At 40.8% G+C, this 21,425-nt stretch overlaps 1 protein-coding gene across 1 annotated transcript in view; it reads right to left on the bottom strand.

Moving 5' to 3' along the window:
• Positions 1-21,425, bottom strand: part of LOC140930777 (furin-like) — a 121,111-nt gene that overhangs the window by 58,976 nt on the left and 40,710 nt on the right. The window contains exons 4-6 of the mRNA XM_073380495.1: positions 16,382-16,510; positions 7,090-7,163; positions 6,627-6,715 (exon numbers count right to left, since the gene is read on the bottom strand). Of these exons, the coding sequence (XP_073236596.1) occupies positions 6,627-6,715; positions 7,090-7,163; positions 16,382-16,510 (292 nt within the window). The remainder of the gene's footprint in view (positions 1-6,626; positions 6,716-7,089; positions 7,164-16,381; positions 16,511-21,425) is intronic.

The raw sequence follows: 21,425 nt of genomic DNA, 5'->3' as shown, positions 1-21,425 counted from the left end.
AGCTAGACAGTTCGATTGGTGACTCCGAAATATCTCTACCAGGATTCGAAGTCGTTGGGAGGGATCGTCCGGTGAATGGGAGATGCGGTGGCGGTGTTTGTATATATTTACGAAACAACATAAATTATCATATACGGCATGACTTAAGTGATAACCAACTCGAATGCCTTGTTATCGAAATTACTAGACCGCATTCTAGACCCTTTTTAGTAAGTACGTGGTACCGACCTCCAAGTTCCTCCCAGGACATTTTTAGTCGATTTGAAATCCTGGTGGATAAAATTGACTCGGAAAACAACGATTTCTACCTGCTGGGAGATCTGAACTGTGATATGTTGCACAATCGGTCAAACTACCACATTTCGTCCAATTTAACGAATATATTTGATATTTACGGATTGAGCCAAATGATCTCTGAACCAACCAGGATTACATCAACATCACGCACATTAATTGACCTTTGTATAACTAATTCTCCCGAAAAAATTGTTAACTCTGGTGTCGTTCATCTTGGGATTAGCGATCACTCACTGGTTTTTATGACTATAAAAATACGTTATGAACGTGTTGGCACGCACCGTTCTATCGAAACTCGTGATTACAAAAAAATTGACCGCGACAAATTTTTAAATGACCTTGTTCAACAGCCATGGGATTTAATTAGCTTAGAGCCAAATCCAACTTCTATGTGGGATGCGTGGAAAATCCTGTTCACGGAAATTGTCGATAAACATGCCCCACTGAAAACAAAGCGGATCTCAAAAAAGCATTCTCCGTGGATTACATATGACCTGATACGTAAAATCTACAAACGAAATTATTTAAAAAAGAAAGCTATTATTGAAAACAATGCGGCTAGTTGGGAACAATACAAGCAAGCGCGGAATGAAACTAACAATGCTATCAAATCAGCCAAACGTCAGTATTTTTTGCACAACTTAGAGTTGAACAAAAAGAATTCTTCGAAACTTGGAAGCTAATTAACGAACTGAGCTCGCGTAAATCTTGCACAAACCGCAATATCACTGAAATTAAAACAGATAACGAAACTATAAATTCTGCCTATGAAATTGCAGAAGTTTTTAATAACTTTTTCACATCTATTGGACCAAATCTAGCCAGTAAATTATCACCATCTAATATCGACCCTGAAAGTTATTTACAGCCCAGTAAAACAGCCTTCTCCTTAAGGGCTCTTAGTGTCACAACTGTGTGTGAGCGACTAAGTCAGCTTGACGAAAAGAAAGCCATGGGATTGGACGGAGTTCCTTGCAAACTTCTGAAATTAGCCAGTTGCATTATTGGACCATCATTAACGAAAATTTTTAATAGCTGTATAGAAACAGAAACCTTTCCAGATGAATGGAAAATCGCTAAGGTGACTCCTATCTTTTAAAAAAGATCAAAATCTGACCTGAATAACTATAGACCAATTTCTGTATTGCCAATTGTCTCAAAGCTATTCGAAAAAATTATCTATCAACAACTCTACGATTACCTAGGTAAAAACAAACTCTTGAATTCTTATCAATCCGGCTTTCGATCGCTCCATAGCACCATGACAGCGCTACTTGAAACAACAAACAACTGGTCTATTAATATAGATAACGCCCTTTTAAATGGAGTGGTATATATCGACGTTAAAAAGGCTTTTGACACCAATGACCATGCAATTTTGTTACGTAAACTTGCAAACTATGGACTTGATCTGGGTTCCCTACGATTCATTGACTCCTACCTACGTAACAGGAACCAGAAATGTTATGTTAATGGCGTATTGTCCAGTGCAAGCGAAGTAAGATGCGGAGTCCCACAGGGTAGTATTCTCGGTCCTTTGTTCTTCTTAATCTATATAAACGATCTTCCAAACTGCCTTAATACAGCATGCGCTAAAATGTTCGCAGATGATACAACTATTACCACTTCTGGTTCCTCTCTAGCTGACCTTGAACAAGAGACTAACTTAGAACTACTGAACCTTCACTGTTGGCTAAAAGCTAATAAGCTTAGTCTTAATGTTGCGAAAACCGAGTTTATGGTTATTGGCTCTCGCCAGAAGCTTCTTGCGGAAAGCCATAACGAAATAAACATCAAACTAGAAGACTAAGCTATCAGTAATGTTGATCACGCAAAATCATTAGGTCTCATTATCGACAATCGGCTTTCCTGGTCTAATCATGTTAACGAATTGTGTAAGAAGGTAACTTCGGCTATAGGTGGCCTTAGACGTATCAGGCCCCTTATCTCCCAATCTACTGCGGTACTAGTCTATAACTCCTTAATTCAACCTCACTTTGATTACTGTAGCCTCGTTTGGGATGGCTTAAGTGATCAACTGAGTGACAAATTACAAAAGTTACAGAACCGTGCAGCTAGAGTAATTTCAAAGGCCAACTATGGGACTAGCTCGAGCCTGCTTCTTGATATACTCAAATGGGACAAATTAGTTATAAGGAGAAAGAAGCATAAAGCAATAATGATGTTTAAATCTCTAAATGAACAAGCTCCAGTGTACTTGCAGAACCTATTTCACGAACGAAGCACAGACTATGATTTGCGCAATTCCTTTCATAAATTGACGTTGCGTCGCGGCCGCGTACTAACTACTTGAAACGAAGTTTCAGTTACAACGGTGCTTTGTTGTGGAACTCTTTACCCGAAAATGTGAGAGAAATTAAATCAGTCAGGAAATTTAAAGAGCAAATCAATCATCTATTTGACTCGTCGGACTCTCACTCGGCAGTCTTGTAAAACAGTATGTCGATAGTTTTTAGTCTAATTAATTGTAATTAGATTTTTACTCTATTATTACTGAAGATTTTACCGAGTTTTAAATAAAAAACCTACCTACCTACCTACCTACCTTGTTCCCACCCGCACTCTCTGAGTTCGGCAACATTAGGCTTCCAAACTCCAAACTGGACCTTTGGAACTGTCTAAAGCCAAACAGCCGTGATGACAACCCCGATATGCCAAGACAGTTTGACTGTTAAATCTTGGATGGTTCCATCGTTGTTCATAGTCTCCCAACTGTCGAGGTTTCGACGTTTGAAGATTACGCAGCGAGGGTGTTTATTCCACATATCCAGCAGCAGCTTCAAACGTGTAAACGGGTTGACGTTGTTTGGGGCACCTACCTCCAAGACAGCTTAAAGAACGCTGCGAGAGAACATCGAGGGCGAGGAATCTGGAGGAAAGTCGCCGGTCAGACCAAGATTCCAAGAATTGCTTGATGTTTCTCCGCGAGCCTGACAACAAGTCCGAGCTATTTTCCTACCTGACATCTAAGGCGTCAAATTTCCAGTGGCCCATCGACAAAGCATTATACATTACATCCGGTAAGTAACTGTCTTGAATTCACAAGGGAAGGGGGTGCCGAGTCCATCCTAGTCAGGACAGTTGACACTGATGTCATTGTGATCCTTGTTGGAAAGCTGCATGACCTCCTAGCATGTAGCGAGCGTGGGTGGCATTTGGCATGGGGCTCCATTTCTCGTTTATTAACATTAACAGGATCTGTTCTACTCTTGGAGAGTGTAAGTCGAGAGCGTTACCCGTATTCCACGCATTCACTGGATGCAATTGTACGTCACGATTCTTTGGTATCGGAAAGTTGACAGCGTGGCAAGCGTGGGAAGTGAACAGCCAAGTGACTCCTGCATTAGAGCACATTTCCAGGCACCCCTTTGAACCGCTCAACATCACCTCAGAAAATTTCAAGATCCTTGAAAGAATGACCATAATAATGTACAAGTCAAGTCCCCTGGAGTCGGTCAATGAGGCAAGGATGAATCTATTCTCAAAGCGGAACAGATACTTGGACAATATTCCTCCAACACAGGTAAACTATAGTATTATAGCTATAAAATAATTAAATACAATTCAAATTTGCACTGATTGACGGCCATTTTTGATCGAGGGTTTTGTCATCGTCATTGTTGTTATTGTTTAATTTATTTGTTGTTGTTGTTGTTTTTATGTTAATAAAAGGATGCACTTCTCCAACATACTCGAAGGGCAATATACCAGGCAGGCATCTGGACGTCATCAGATGCAGCAACACCAAATGTTCCTTCCCTATCGGATTACTCCGGGTCAAAGGAGAAAGTGGGCAGTGGCAACCGGTTTGGATGACCATCCCAAAAGTGTCTGCACTGTGAAGGGAGCTGATCAAGTGCGCTTGCTAACAGTGCTGCTCAAGATGCAAGTATGCTAGAGAGCAACTGAAGTGGACACCGTTGTGTAAATGTTTATGTCCTGAAAGCAAATCCTAAACCAATAGGGAACATTCACAAGGTTTTAATGAAGTGGTTAAGGCATTCAAGTATTAGTACATAGCATTCGGCAAAAGGTACAGCCAATTTCGGGGCACTTTTTCCAGCTTTCATTGCCCAAGTTGTTTTTGCACACATTATGACTGAGCGGAGACTAGGCACTAGTGATACTATCTAGCTTTTTCGCTCTTGTTTTTGAGTAAATAAAGCAGTGTCGTGTAAATAATGTAAATAAATAAAGTTTACACTGATATAAGAAGCTACTTGTGATGAATACTGAGTGAAAACGCTTTGTTAAATAGCATACCACAGGTAGCCCAAATCTTGAATTTTATCAAAATTAAAAACCTCCTTAACTGGACCCTACCTAGTTTGACTTGGGCACCCCTTCTAATATTGATAGGTAGGGTAAAAGCAATCTATGTGCCAAATTTCATGCTTGTATCACTCTTGTCACGATCGAGCTTAAATTCTGTGATAAGCCCCCTGACTATTAAAACTAACTGATGCCTCATATCCTTTAACACGACAAACCTCTACAAAGACAGAAAAGTGCACCTAGTTTTAGTGTGCTTTTGCTTTATCCGCCTCATATTTTAGAGGGTTTATGATCTGCTCCACGTGAAATTTGCTGACACAATGACCACCAAGCTTTGTCTTCTTTAAAAAATGTCCTTCAAGGCTTTCTTGGGACAATTTCACTCTTGACTGTAGCCTCAAATAGCCGAAGGTGACTCTCTTCTCGGGAAAAATGTTCCGGCTTAGCCAACTAAAATTCAAAGGAGGCACAAATTTCAAAGAACTGGTTAAGAAGTGACCTATTTTGTCTTAAAAAGTTAGTTTCTTATTTGTTTGGTGGAACAGCTACATTAGCAGTCTCCAAAAGCTTTTCATTATGTGTGCGACAACATCCACTGCAAAAACTGTCGCATACTATTTTAGGGTGTTGACTGCAGAGGATGGGATCGTGTGTAATCTATCCATGACTGCTGCCATTGTTACTGACTTCTGGTTGATTTGTTCGCGGAAACAGCTCTCTTATGGCTGCCATCTGAAGCTCAGTTCAACTCTTTAATTTCTACCGCCATAGTCTGCACCAGCAGGAATAGCATCTTCTATTATAGCAGTAAAAAAATGAGTCATCTCATATATTTCCATTCACGTCATTTTCACCATCTGGTATATTACGAACTCACAATGGCCTGCTGTCCAGTTAGTTTGACCAGCTTAATGGAGAGAGCATGGCGTCTGGTCAATCGCACAGCTCAGGGTTCGATTCAACTTCAAGGATAATTTCCACTTTCATATCTTTATCCGTAGTTCAAAATATGAGTCCTTTCATATATTTCCATTCAGGTAATTTATTTGTTCATCTCATAATGGAGGGACGCTCTGCAGCTCCTGATCGCTGTTTCTAGGGAAAGTTGTAATATCTTTGTGCTGTCGACTCTTTGTGTGTCACAAGATCAGTGAGTTGTTTGTTCATGTCTTTGTGCCTGGTGTGTACAGCAATCGCCGCTAATATTCGGAAAAGGGTTGAACTATTATGACCTTCATACCCTGCCTTTCTCCAAGCGGCATTGATTGCGGTTGAAATCTGACCTGACGCGAGCCTGGCTTTACTTCACAACCATATCACAGCATCGTTATTTGCGTGAACTTACTATACCACTGACTTCAGAAACACACACTCTTAGATAATCAATTAGCTTAGTTGACAGCACCACTTGCACAGGCATATATGTATGTCCACGTCTTGTGCTTCATTGCACTTTTTGCGCTATATCCATTATTAAATTTACGTAAGTGGAATTTATTTCTATATTTATGCCTTTAATTTTACGTTTTGACAACTACATTGGGTTTCTCGTACAAAGTCCATAAATCGTTCGTAATGTGCAAAACAGTATCAAAAATGGGTAACGTTCCTCCCACTTGGGCTGCTTGTGCAAGGATAGACAATTTTTCTATATCTCTACTGGGAGAGGAACTAAAACCGTTAAAAGACTGCAAAAGACCCTTGGAGAAATTCTTCATGTAGGGGGAAAGGTATTCCAAACCGCGTTTCAGACAAACAGGCCAGAGCACAAGGCACAAAATCACGCAACTTTGATCAGAAAATTCTAGCAACAACCTTCTTACACTACCCTACTCTTGTTTCCTTAAAAAAGCCCTCGGGGTTAAAAACTCTAAGGCTGGTATAAAGCCAAGTAAATATAGAGGAAAAGAAAAAAGACAGCCAGAGACTCGAAGAATGCGTTTTTTGGCAATATTTTAAGGGGTGTATGGGATTAACAGAAGGAATAATCAGGTCTCGATGTCGTTAAAGGGAAACAGTCCAATTATATTTACCTCCAATCTTTGCTAAATAGGCTATTCCAACTCCACAAAACTCGTTATTTGCCACTGCTGCAATCACACCTGCGCAGTTGTTACCATGGCTTGTCAAAAAAGAAAATACTGTACAAATCAGTATAGTATTTATCTAAATATTCTTCAATGTAATACAACTAAGTGCTCATTCATATCCATTTCAGCTGAAAAAATACTGTTACGACGGCATTAAAAGAAAACGATAACTTCCAAAAGAAGATTGTTGAGGCATGTATACAAAGTAAATTTCTTGTCTTCTCTTTGTACTGTTCACATTTATAGAAACGGTGTCATATGAACAAGTAAAGAATAGGCCCAATGCGGTTTTAACATTTGTAATGGTACCTAGGAAGCTCTTTACATACGAGAGAATTGCACGACAGCTCTACGACACTTCCTTTCTACACCTTTCACATATTTAAGAATCATAAGTGTACTTTACCTTACACTATCAATAGGATCACTTGAAGACGGATCATCATCGTTCTCAATGAAGTCAAAACTAGCCTCTTGAACCTGTTAACAATAATAATCATATTTCAGCTTCCCTCAGTCGAGTCTATGAACGCCACACATGCAAGAAAATGCATCGTTTTCGGAAGAAAGTAAAGAATAGGAGAGAAAATGTAAGATTTTATTTGCCTCAACAACAGTGAAGTGTCGACATATATTAAAAATAGTCAGAAAATAAAAAGTTTATAGGCTCAAAGTACAACAGAGAAGATAAAACAGACTTGAATGCGTGTAATAGAGATGGTGATAGCGACAAACCTTGAAACAATTCATCCATTAAATAAAATCCCCAGCGAGGAACTTAACAATCTTTACGTCCAAAGCGAATTTTTGAAATTCGAGTTCAGTTCAGAAGCATCGGGACTCTGCTTGAGGGCGTTTTTTACTGGCAAAAGATTTAAGACCCTTTTCAGCCCTAGCCTCAGTGCTCTGGATCCGACTGGTGTCCTCCTCGGTATTGGCAAGCTCGTGCTGGACATACTTGCCAATGGTCTTCCAACCAAAATCGGATTTAGCGGCTAAAAGAATACACTTCGGTCACTTTGAGAGCAATGAGGCCCGGTTCAAACGTCGAACTTTTCATGAGCCGAACCTAATAGCCCCAATTAAGTACATGACGAGATCGACGTTTGAATCAATTAAGTTCAACAGATGTTATTTGGGTCGACCCGAGAATTAAGTTCGACATGGCCAGTCGGTCAGTTCGACTACGGAGCGACTCCGATTCAAACGTCGAATTTTTCATGTACCGAACCTAATGCATAAATTATTATAATACATTTTTTGATCCCACAACCCCCTTCTGTCGCATGAAGCATGCGCATCAGAGGCAACAGAGGTGAAAAAGATGGCGGCTTGGCGGAAAAAGTTTACGGTCGTGCTGGACGAAGACATGTGTTATTCGTGTTTTGCCACGACAAAATATTCATGCATAAAATGTGGTCACTCTGTTTGTAACCGTTGCTCGGTGTTTAAAGACGACGAGGGAACCCCTGGCTGGGTAGCCGGAAAGTCCGTGGGATATTGCATCTCTTGTGAGAAGGAAGAAGGAGCCAGTACAAACAACGGACAAGAAGAGAAAGCAAACAGCGGACAAGGAATGAAAACAAAAAGCGGACTAGGAGAGACAAGAAGCAGTGGGCAAAGAGAGAAAACAAGCAGTTGACGAGGAGAGAAAATGGACAACAACGGAGAAGACAAACGTGAGGAGGCCACGAGTTGGTGAGTAGTGTTTTTGACCGTTTATTGATTTGATTAAATTTTATTGATTTGATTAAATTGATGTTTGTACGATGCAATTTAACTTATTACTTTGTAAAAGTGAAGGGCTAAAATAAAAAGCAAAATGAAGGATATTCCAAAAGAGGGGAAAGGGGGTTGGAGTGGACTGGTAACGGATATTAACATAGCCCTGACGTTACCCTGTGATTCTGTTGATACAAAGCCTGTCATATACCTGGAACTGGGGGATAACTCCCTTATATGGGCTACATAGGCATGTGCGGCCCCAAAGGGTATGGTTTTTCAGCAGTTTTGATCATAAATAGGGTATCGATTTTGAACTGGGTATTTTCTTTTAGAAGAAGCTCCTTTTACATCTCTATCGATAAGACCATGAACAAAAGCCCTTCAACTGTCCCAGTGGCAATGGTCATAAATTGGGGATCCAGTTTTTTTTGTCAGATCATAAATAGAGTAGGGAAAATCGCAGACTTTTGTCATAAATAGGGTAAGGGTTTTGGGAAGCGTGCTACACACCCCCACCCAATTTTTCTTGGAGTACCCCCCTCACCCTGGGACCTGGCATAACTAATTATTGATCAATGACAAACACTATTTCTTGTTAATAGTGTTGTCTTTGGGGACCTATGTATAAATAAGATTGTTTATCACTGAAATCATGACTAATCATTGTTTTATTTTGTTGAAATCTTGCATCTAAATATTATGTTGTAGAGATTGGCACCCACTAAAAAAACTGTTTAAGGATATGAATATAAGTATAAATTAGAAGAAATGATGTGCCATAGGTTTGTTATATCATTGAGAGAAAGACCTATCTGTTTGATAAGGCCAATAATGACAGTTACTATTGCTAAAAGTTTAATAATAATTTTTTGCTTCTTGATCACATAGTGCAGCTCATCAGGAGCCAGAAGACATGTCCTATGAGAGTGATGGCGAAGAAGATGAAAATGGGGATGAGGATGGAGATGGGGAGGACTCTGTTTCTGAGAAAACTGACAAAAAGGCAAAGAAAGCAGGCAGAAAAGCAAAATGGTCTCAGTCCCTGTTAGATGATACTATAGATATCATAATAAGTAGTGATTATTTCAAGAAAAAACTTATATTCACCAATGTTTAAACTCAGAAAAATGGACAGATCTATGCCGAGGTACTTGCTGAACTTAAAAACAGATGCAAGTCTAGGAATGAAAATGTTTCCTTTACTGTACCACAACTTAGATCAAAATTTAAAAAGCTTGTTGCAGAATGTAAGCGTGTAGCTTTGACCACCAAAACTTCCACTGGGGTGAAACGATTCCAAGATGACAAGGGTTACAGTAACTGGTTCAATCAGTTGTTTGAAGTTATCAAAACACGTGACTCTTGCAGACCAGAACTGGCTGTAGAGCCATCAGCATCAAGAGAGGAGGTAACTCAGACAACAGAAGATGAGGGCAATAGTGAAGCTTCTCAAGACTGTGTTGGTAAGCACTTTGTGCCTGTGAAATCAGCTCCAACCAAGAAACTGAAAAAAGAAGACCCATTGGTTGAAGCTATTCACTTAATGAGGAGTGCAATTGAAAATGACCCCACAAAACAGCTCATCCAATTCTTAAAATCAGATATTGAGAAATCAAGAGAGCATGAGGTCAAACTTTTCCAATTGCTTTTAACACATTCCAACCCTAACCCACAGACACAGTATGGATTAGCTAGTCATCATCAGGGGGGTTATGTTTCCCCAAGTGGCATTAACCAAGGTCTTTCTATGCCTGCCTCAAATTTTGCTCCTCAGTCTGATTACACCTTGTGGGAGGGAAACCACAGGTCATTTCAACCAATATCAGTACCCCCCATGGCACCTTCCCCCTCTTCGTCCACAGATTCAAGTAACCCAAGAGGTTCTCCCATAAGTTTGAGAGAAGGGAATGCAAGCCCCTTTTACCATTCTATGTAATATCTCACTCAAGGTAATTGTAGTCTATAACATCAACTTAAGTAATGCTAAAACTTAGAAACAAAGCTGAATTCTGATTGATCTGCATGGGAAATGTAATCAGGACTTTTAAGAGAAACTAAGAGGATTTCTGAAAGGAATGACAAAAATTATGTTGTACTGAATTCTGACTTCCAGCAGCGGAATTTCTATGCTCATAAAGGTTCTTTTGATTCAAACGCTTAACCAAAACTTCAAAATGAACCATGTAACTGTTTATTATTGTTAAAATGAAAAGTGACCAAACAAGTTGTGTAGTTGAAATTAGTATTACTAAGAAATAGATGGGCCTTGTAGTCCAAGGGCCAAGAAAGGAAACGTTATGTCAGTTTTTACAGCTTTACGTTTCCCTGCAGCTGGTAATCACTGTAAGTTTGGTAGTATTGTTGTGTTATAACCTTCAGTTGCATAATAAAATCATTTGACTAAGTCTGGTGATTTGTATTATAGTGATTATTTTTCTCAGATGCAATATCAGGAAAAAAAACTCATATATTTTTTTATTCATAAAAGAGAGTCTCCTAAACTAACAGGAACCACACAAAACTACAGAAATTTAAACTTCCTACCGAGGTTAGTGCCTTGGTTCACCTTTTTCTATTCATGGCCCTGATTACAAATTCTCTTTGCCCACTTTTAAAAGTGAGAAGGTAAAAATGAAGGTTGTGATACAGGAGGGGTTATCAAGAACTATTTCTTACAACCAATTGTTTAGACAGCTAGGAGTGAAATTTGATTGCCACCCAGTTGTTCATCCATATCATTTCACATGATAACAAGTCTTCCTACCTATCAAAATTAATAGCTTACATATAATGAAACAAATTTTTTGACAATCCTTGTGCCTCATCTTACATCCTCTGTGATTCCTACATGTCATAACTCAACACACTTCTTCCATGAAGTGTAATCACTGTTACATCTACTTTGGTAGAAGTACTGTATGATAGATGAATAAACTTAAAACCCAGTTTAGGTCTGTTTACTTGATGATACCAGTTTCTTTCTCTAACCAAAATTTCACAGCAAGAGCATCTCGAACAAGTAAACCTTAATAGCAAGTGTCTCTGATCTTCTCACATTCCCTCATTTGAAGCAGTTCCCTTACCTTCGCCCTACTGCGTCTCTGATTGGTGACCGGGTCAATTGTCAAGTCCAATTTTCTTGGCAATGTATCTCCAAGATCAATACAAATGTTGTGAAGTACTAAACACGAAGGGCTGCTATTTTCAGTTCACTTGTGCTACTTTCACATTTCCTCAGCAGTATGCGCCATCTACCTTTGAGTTGCCCAAAGGCCCCTTCAGTGACCATCCTTGCCCGACTCAGTCTGTAATTAAAGTTGTACTGTTTTGGTGTTGGGACTGCATTTGTGTATGGCTTCATAAGCCAAGAAGATAAAGGAAAAGCAGAATCTCCAAGTACAACTGGAGGTACTTGTACTCCATTGACATCCTTACTTATCTGAGGAATAAAGGTGCCTTCTTTTATATCAGAGTACAGCTTTGTTGATTGAAATATTACAGCGTCATGAGAATTAACTGGAAAACCACAGGTTCCCCAAACAAATCTGTAGTTGGAGTCCACCATTGCCATTAACACTATTGAATAGAAGTTTTTGAAGTTGTGGTATTCCTTACAAGAAAAATTCCCAGGCGGGCAATTGATAGGTAAATGGCATCCATCAACTGCAGCCCAACAACAACAAAATTGCCACTGTTCCTCCATATCAACTATCTTCTCCTTAAATTGTTCCTCACTCTTTGGCAGTTGCTGGCCAACACATTCGTCCCACAAGTTGTCCACAATTGCGCGTGTGACTTCATTGACGATCGTACACACGGTTGACACCCCCAGTCCTGTCATTTCCGCTATCGTATAATAGTAATCTCCCCTTGATAAACGATACAGAGCAATGGCCAACCTGAATTCTGGGGATATCGGCTCTTCGGTCACAGTATCTCTATCTAGAACATGTCTGATTCGTTGCAGTGTAAACTGGAATGTTGTACGTGAGATCCTAAACGTTTTCTTGAATCTTTCATCGGAATACGTGCTCCAAACTAGGTTAAACCATCCCATATTTCTCGGGAGCCTCCTACACGAACGATTGTAGACTGGTGTTGCACTTTTTCGTGACACACTTAACAGCAGACCGATAACACATATATTCATCATAAATTGCCTTCTTGTGATGACAGCATGCAAGAAACTTCGTAGCGTTTTTCTCCGTTTCCTCCCCTCCCGGATGGCACGAAAAATAAAAGCTCTTCTTCGCAAATCACCTCGCAAATCACAACCTTCTGGAACCTCCGCCATGTTTGTTTGGGTATTTAACCGCTGACTGACCGCTGGCTATTGTATTGCTCGTAAATTAAGTACGACGAATTAAGTTCGACGTCTGAATCAACCGTCGAACCTAATCATTTGGGTCGACCCAAACAGGTATTAAGTTCGGCTCATGAAAAGTTCGACGTTTGAACCGGGCCTGAGCCACCTTCAGCTTAGGATGCTTTAGCCTTCTCAACCACGTTTGACTCAAGGTAGGATTTCACGTGTTTTAGGCTATCCTAAAGCTTAGCATTGAATTTATACTGAATCTCATTTCCTTTACGCTTAAAGGACTTCAGCTCCTCGCATCTCATCTTCTTAATTTTCCGCAATTGCTCATCTGAAGCCTCAATGCTAGAGTACTTTATTCCCTCCGCAGATTTGGCTACAAGCTTTGAAAATTGGTCCAACAATGTCTTATTATTCTCCGCTAGGAAATTTCAAATAAAATTTCCGCACTTCATCTGCCACCGACATGGCGAATTTACTTACAGGAAAAGCTTAACAGGTGAAATACAAAAAGAAAACGATCACGATGACTGAGCTGACATAGAATGGCACAGATCTGGTCTATGCATCTTCCACCCTTCCAGAAGCCCACTTGTTCCTTCCTAAGCTGCTGGTGTACTGCATCATTTAGCCGCTAGATGATGATCTTCACGGGGATCTTGCTTTGGATGGATAAGGGTGTGATTCGCCGCCAATTATTGCAATTGTTAAGGGCTCCTTCTTTGGGATCTTTACAATTCCCCCTGTCCAGTCCTTGGTATCTCCTTTCCATCCCATATGGTTGTGAAGAGTGGAAGAAGTACTATTTCAAAAACGAGTGCGAGGGTTTCATCACGTTTCCAAGCACGAGAAAACATTTGAAACCACGAGGCCGCAAGCGTTTGGAAACCTGATGAAACCCGAAGCACGAGTTTTTGAAATGACTTTTCCAAAGAAACAACAGAAAATTATGCAGTGTTGTATTTTTCCCACTTTTCTTTAAAATGCCTTGTATGTGTGATTTGTTGTATTCAGTCGGCATCTATTGTATTTGTTGAGCTTTTGTTTTTAATTATCCAATAGTTTCGCGTTGCACCAAATTTTTATTCCAAAAGCGTTATGAACTTGAAGTCATTTTTTGCATGGCCGAAGGAAGGTTTCGCTTCCCGAAAACAATCGAGGAAGAACAACTTTGCATAGAGAGAGCAGTACCGAAGTCTACTAGATATAAAAATATGTGGGCAGTAGGCATTTTTGATGATTGGTAACAAGTGCGAAGTGTAAAGTTCAAATAGTCGAAGATGGTGGAGTTTTTTAAGAGTATGAATTGGACAAAGTTCAGCCACTTACTCGGCCCATAACAGAGAAGGACGCATTGACGCTCAACTATTGGTTACCCAAATTTGTTCAAGAGGTAGCAAAGTGTTCCAAAGATCCGTACCCTCTGAAAACGTTGTACCAGATTGTCTGCCGCATTCGCCGATTCATGTTGGAAAAGAACCCAGCCATCAAGTTCAATCCCTCGGACTCTTCAGACAAAAGGTGCGTGAATTGGCGTTATTGGAGAGGGGGGCCGTTTGATATTTTAAAACTTAAGGAAATTGCATCAAACTTTTCACTTTTCCTCATTGGATTTGCTATCTTTAGACGAATATTGGACGCAGAAATGAAGGATTGGACTCGAGCTGGTGTTGGTTTGAAAGTGAAAAAAAAAAGAAAAAGAGCCAGTCAGTTTGTAATTTGAAATGTCTTTCCAGGCCATTGTCTATTAAAAATTAATGATTTCCGTTAAGCTGTGCTTGAGTAATCCATGAATTTTTATCACTAGTGATGAAAACGTGATGAAACACTGGTGTTTCATTGAGTTTCAAAGTCATCCACATGACCCGAATGGGGCGCGCTGGTTGGCTTATAACGTCATGAATTATTAATGAGTTTGAGAAGTATCTTGGATGCAAGCTCTGGGGTTGTCTTGAACAATTTTGCATTGAGCTTGGCCTGTCCGGGGCCCGGCCTTTTCTACTTTTATGGGACTTGATTATTAAGATGATTTTTTCTCTGTCTGGCGGTGCAGTGTTAACGTCAAGATCATGCTCTCCTTCCTCGACGTCAGCTTCTGCTGTTGGTGGCAGCCTGTTCAGGACTTCACTGAAGTGTTCTGCCCAGGGAGTGTCTATCTCTGTTTCTGACGTTACCAATCGCCCCTTTTTGTCTCTAACTGGTACATCAGTAGGTCTATGATACTTGCTGCAGACTACTTTGGCCGCATCCTCTGCCTGGCTTGCGAGGTCATCCATGAACACTCGTTTGTCTCCTCTTGCCAATCTCTTCACTTTTCTGTCTGACTCTTGGTACTGCTGCTTGTGCCTTTCATTCAGCCTCTCGGACTTGGCCTCATTGAACTGTTTCTTCAAGTCTCTCCTGGTGTTGACAAGTTTCCACTCCATCAAGCATTTCTCTACACCTTTCCCGAGGATTATGGCCACCCCCTCATGGTGTTGGTTGTCATCTATTGTTGAGTAGAGCACTGTATCTCCTGTACTGGTTATTATATGAGCCTTCCAGACCCCGTCCATCTACTCTCACTAATTCCTAGGATATGCATATGGTAGCGTCTCATCTCTTATGTTCTTGAGCTAGCTTACCTGTCTCATACATTGTACTCGCATTCCAAAATCCTGTCCTGGTCTTGGATTTGGTGCTCAGGACTTCTATCTTCCTGTCAGAGTTTACCTACAGGCTTTCACCACGTACCTTCCGATAACTCTGGAAGCCCATGACATCCACTTGTTTTGGTTCCTTCTTTTGCTGTTTCCGTAAAAAAAGACTTTTTATGGGACTGCATTGTTAGTCCTGTGCCCAACCCCAAGCTGGAGGGCCAATGGATCACTCTTTGTCTGACCTCTACCCTTTGACCTGTCTGGCATGGGTGACCCATCTCCCTGCCAATTTGCAATAACAGGCTAGTTTTTGGCAACAGGGTGTTCTTCATCTTGTTCTATCTGATAAACGTATTTCTAGTTGAGCAACTTCATTTTTTGTGGCGTAATCACTGCTCCTCTTTATTGGCCAATCTAAATGGCTTGGTTAAAATTCGTAAAGCCCATGACTAACAAAAGTAGTCTCTTTTCGAGAATTCGGATGCGCTTCTATTTGCCAGAAACCACTTTAAAGATCCAACACCCTAAATGTTACAACAACCTAAAGAATCACCAGTATCAATGATATGCTTTACAAGGGAAGTTCTACCCAGCTTATCCCTCAGAAAAGGAAATCTATTGCCATATTCATTAGACACATTCTTGAATTTCACTTTCTTATTGTCTTTCAAATACTACGACTAGTCTTGTAGTTGCTGCCAATCATCCGAAGAACTACACTGAGTAGGTACAGGAAGATCTTTACCAATCTCTAATGCTGCACATCATTTCCAACCCGATCAAAATCTGCGAAATTACCTGTACCAAAAATTCTTAACGGGTAAACATCACCCAGAGGTCAAAACTCTGACTAACCTAACCGCACTTAATGAAGGAAATCAATATTTTCAATATTTTCCTCGACCTTCAAGAATTGCATTTCATTCAAAGTGAGTTTCTCCAAATGTAGTGTGGGTCACCCATCTTTACCACTAAAATTTATCAACAGTCCATTTAAATATAAAAGAAACCCAACTCACAAAATTTTGTTTTAACTCTGGATGATTTTTTTCTAATCCTTCATCCACCACGGCAACAACAATTCCCTTTCCAGTAAAACCCATGTTCCAGACATCTTGTACATTGTAGGTAGGCCCATCTATCCTCGTCTAAGAAAAAAAAAATAAATGAAATCAAACCCTTCAGACTTGTTCATACATCTTCAACCCCTACGGTGTTTGTGTTCACCAACTCCCATATACAGGAAACATAACCATACGGAACAACCTAGGAAAATACAAACATCTTTAGAAGAGAACAAACCAAGCGATAGAAGACATCATGGATCGTATTTTTAAGTTTTAATATAAACTGTTTAAGATTTTCGCTTTTGGGGGGAACTAATTGCAATAACGAATGGTGACTATTCCAACATCACAACAGGAATTTGCCAAAGTGGCTTTAAGTGGTCTTAGGTTACCTTGCAGCACAATGTACTTTGGGAGAGATTCAAGAAGACAGATGAGCCATTCGAAATTTTACTCTCTTGTGTTACCCGAGTCGGAACTATCAAGTAAAAAAGTCTAAGTAGAAAGAAAAGACTCCTGCATAACGAATTTTGCCAGGGAAAGATAAACATTGCAAAAGGGAACGATTTTTCGTTTCGGTTGTTTTCTAATCGGGCTAACGAGACGGAACCGGAAACTCGTAGGGTTTTGGGTCTAGGGTCTAGAGTGTTGCTTGCATCAGTCAACTCCAAGCCCTTTCGTGTAAATTGGAGTAATACAAGTCTTAGGACTGGAGCGTGACGATGTTATAATTACTTCTTTTCCAGTTATTATTATAGTTATGAAGATATGCATTTTTTCTTTTGTTATTACGGTCGAAGCTCTCAAAAGTGACAACCTCGGAAATTAAAAAAGTGGATGTAACTAGAGCTGGTCGCTTACGAGAATGAGCTCTCATAAACGATTGCATGGTAAAACAATAGAGGGTTGTCGTTTTGATACGAGAGCTTCAGAAACTTATTAATAATTCAGAAAGAAAAAACAACAGTCTTTATGTTGGACGTTAGGTTCTTGAGTGGCCGCTACCACGCAGTCTAAATGGTTGCTAAGGAAATGACCTTAAACTTTTACAAATATCATACTGCACTGTACAAGACCTTTATCAATGAACCAATAGCGCAGTGTGCAGTTTCATTAACGTGTTGGTTTATATGAGCAAAACGCTCTGAAAAGCGCCGTTTAGTCTCGCTTGCTTGGAGATCAGATAAGAAATGAAGAGGAGATTAATTCTACACAAAACAGGATTTGCTCTCTAAAGCTTTTTCACCTCCTTCTTCATCGACGGTAGAGTATTCATCAGGATATTTACTTTTTATATCATACTCGAATGGATTTAGTACGTGTGTTAGCAACGACCGCAAATACGTCTGAGGTCACAGGCCGTATACATACGCATGGATAAGTACACGAAAATTCAAGGGCATTGATTCAAGAGAAATTACATCATTGCCAAAAATCAAAAACGTAATGAAAAATGCCGAAAATAAAGCGCATGCTCATCACAGGACTTATTTGCATACAATGAAAGTTTAGAACACCCGACCAGATGGCCTCACCATCGAAGTTTTGCTAATTAACATTCTCTTTTTTCTGACCACTGAAGTGTTCACTTGTTCCAAAGTAATCAATGCTTTCAAGCGATTGAATTCATGCACGGCTTCAGTCATGTAGCGATTCTTATACCAGTTTCCACGGTCTCCGCTAGGAACGCCTGGGACCATGGTTCCCCTTTTATGTATTAAATACGAAGAAAAAAACGGCTTGCAGACTATCAGTCTCGCTGTTACACAAGTGAGACTAATAAGGCCCTAAGTAGTCACTTACGAGAGCTTAAAAACAGAAGATAAGTCCAGTTGGGTAATCCCAAGAGTGGTCGGGGTCAATTAAGGGAGCGGTCGCTTACGAGAGCTTTTCATTACAAAGTCACAGTCACACTTCAAATGGGATTTCACAAAGGTAGTCGTGACTAGAGCTGGTCACTTACGAGAGTGGTTGCAAGGAAAGTTTCGACTGTATATCAATGAAAGCCAATACCAGACTATCAGCAAAGGTTTTTACTAGACGCAACTATCCTTGAACAGTAGGGTGCACTGAAGCGCTAATTTTGCAAAAAAGTACTTATGAGCAATGTAATCGGAATATTTCATATTATTGCTGTATTAACAAACGTGGAAAATTCCTTTGAGGCAATCCCAGTAGATTTAATGCGAACCTGGCTGGAACATTCTGTTCACAAAACTGCCCCGTGATTCTTTGGAGACTCTCACAAATCACACAAGGGTTTCTGGACGGCCCAGGCTTCGCGTGAATGCCAACAAGAGGCATTTCACACAGATTGTAGCTTTCAACTCAGTTCAGGCTGTAATGATTGGTAGACTTTAAGAACTCTCGTTTAAATTATCCAGATGACTTTACATAGCTGTTCGTGGATTTGGTTAGCAACCTGTCAACTCCTGAAAGGAGAAAAGCTGCATAGAATAGAAAACATGTCCAACTGGCTCTAGCCACCATCTTGTTTGTAGCCTGCAACGATAAGGAACTATGTTAAACCTGCGCCTCTCGAAGTGAACGCCGAGACACACCCACCTCCAGAGCTCCAGGAATTCGAAGTGATATTGGCACTATTCAGGATCCAAAAACAGCTACTGCCCTGACTGGTTACCATTTTGGGTCTGGAGAGACAACTGCCCAAACCTAGCTTCTGTGGTGACTGCTCTTTGGAACAAGTCTTTGTCTTCCCACACATGCTCGACAGCATGGAAAGAAGCTAACATCAACTCCCTCCCAAAGGTAGACATTCCTCTTCAACATCCAAATTTCCGGGGGATTAACGTGACTCCGGTAATAGCGCGCTGTTTTGAAAGAACTGTCCATTATCACTACAGTAAGAAAGTCTTTGAGGAAAATCTGATGGAAACCCAATATGCGTACAGGGATGGTTGTAGTCGCATAGATGCTTTCATTCAAATACAGCATAACCATTTAAAGGCACTTGATGACAAGCATTAAATCTATGTCAGGCTTTTTATTGGGGTGTAAGTAAAGGAATGTTCAACAAAAAATAATGAACAAAAGTGCCTTTTTTGGTTTGAGTTTCCCTCCAAACGTTTCGGGCTTGGCCCTTCATCAGTGGGGTACAAGCACGTTAAAATCGTTCCACTGTTTACATACGCCATGAAAAAACAATTAACACTCCAAAAAACTTTGTAGTGTCCAGGCAGTTTAAGCCGCTCGGAAGACTGGTGCCAAGCTGAAAGATCAGGCGCATCTCCAGGCGCTTATATTGCACATTTTCCCCGCAAAGCATAATTCCACGAACTAGAGTGTCGTTAGGCAAGTTCTTCTCTATAATTTGATTGTGCTCGCCAAAATGTTGTCTTAGTGTACGCCCTGTTTCCCCGATGTAGATTGCAAGGCAACAACGACAGGATATGCAATAGACCAAGCCAGACGTTTGGCAAGAAAATGCCTTCTTAATGAAAAAAGAGCATTGAGGGCCACAGACGTTGGTATCGCTGGAAACATGCTGGCAATTGCGACAGCAAGCATGTAAGCATGGATATACCCGTCTGAGAACTGGGTTGGCTGCAGTCCCAAGTACGCACAACGATATCACGGAGGTTGCTGTCTCGGCAATAGGTGACCAGCGGTGGTTGTGGAAACACTTCCCTGGTTTCAGGGTTACCAGTCAAAATGTTAAAGTTGCGAAGTAGGATTCTTTTGTTTCTTTCATTCAATGGATGGTAAGTAAGAACCGAGGGAATCCTATCCGACCTTTGAATAGAGGGGCGGTGGTTGCTCAAGACATCAGTCTGGTCAGTCCGTCGGATGGCATGAAGATCGTTTTGCAACAAAGCAGGTAAGTATCAACGTTGTTCAAAAAAGAACACCATTTCACCAACCTCTTCCAGAAAATTGGAGTCTTCAGAACAAAGACGGCGAAGTCGCAAGAGTTGACTGCGAGGGAGACCAGTTTTCCAATGACTAGGATCTGAGAACTGATGGTGAAGGTAGGTGTGGGTGTTGGTTTCTTTGTGGTGAATAGTGCCGATGTGATCATCAGTACCGTAAAGCGTGATGTCGAGAAAGGAGAGCTCAGTGTGAGAGATTGTGTGTAAATTGAAGAGCAGGATGTACGCCGACACGTTTGGAGAGCAACTCAAACCAAAAAAAGACACCTTTGTTCATTATTTCTCGTTGACCATTCCTTTACTTACTAAAGTGCCACGCAGCTCATCGGAATTTTTCCTTAATTGTTTTTGTTGGCCTGCCCCTAAGGGCAACGCCCTATCAAGAAATGAGAACCAATATTCTATGTCAAAATAAGACAAAATGGCACACAGAACTCCCAGAAGGCTTTGCGTGTCCCATTCCACCTTCAGTGAGGTCGATTTTAACAAGGAGGGGACAGGTCATTTTAGGTCGCCTGGCAAACAGATTTGGAAGTTGCATTGGAACGAACACAAAACTATTGCATAGAGTTATTAGTCCTCCACCTACACCAAATCACTACAGTATTCGATGACGTTGTTAGCCTGTGTGGGGGCTGCAGAAACAACGCCCTCCCACAGTCCTCACGGGAAAAGCTTTTACTTTTTGCAATTCTCTCCCTGCATGTGGAAAGTGGTAGTAGAGAAAGACTCAAAATGTGTAGACTTTTTTGTGAGCTGAGGCCTCCGGGCTCACATTGCTCACCCTCGGGCCACGAGAGCAAAAAAAATCTACACATTTATGACTCTTTCTCTACTACTCGGGGGCAGAAAAAAAATCGTTGACACTGGCGATTTTCGGCACATCTTGGAACGTGGCTGTGGCAAAAAAAGTCAGCTGTGACAAGGGCAGCAAAACGAAGGCTGCGGCTAGCAGCCACATCGAACAGAATTTTCCCATTGGCTGCGGCCCAAAATAGCCATTTGGCGTGTCTGTGCCCCAAGGACCGCAAATGCATGCAGCTGCCCTGCAACACAGAAGTGGTTGGTTTCTGCAAAGATGCAGACTCATCTCCATGGATCTCGAG

This window comes from Porites lutea, chromosome 3 (assembly GCF_958299795.1).
Source record: "Porites lutea chromosome 3, jaPorLute2.1, whole genome shotgun sequence".
Taxonomy (NCBI): Eukaryota; Metazoa; Cnidaria; class Anthozoa; order Scleractinia; family Poritidae; genus Porites; species Porites lutea.
The sequence above is the reverse complement of the archived record's forward strand: the minus strand, read 5'-3'. Positions and strand labels throughout refer to the sequence as shown.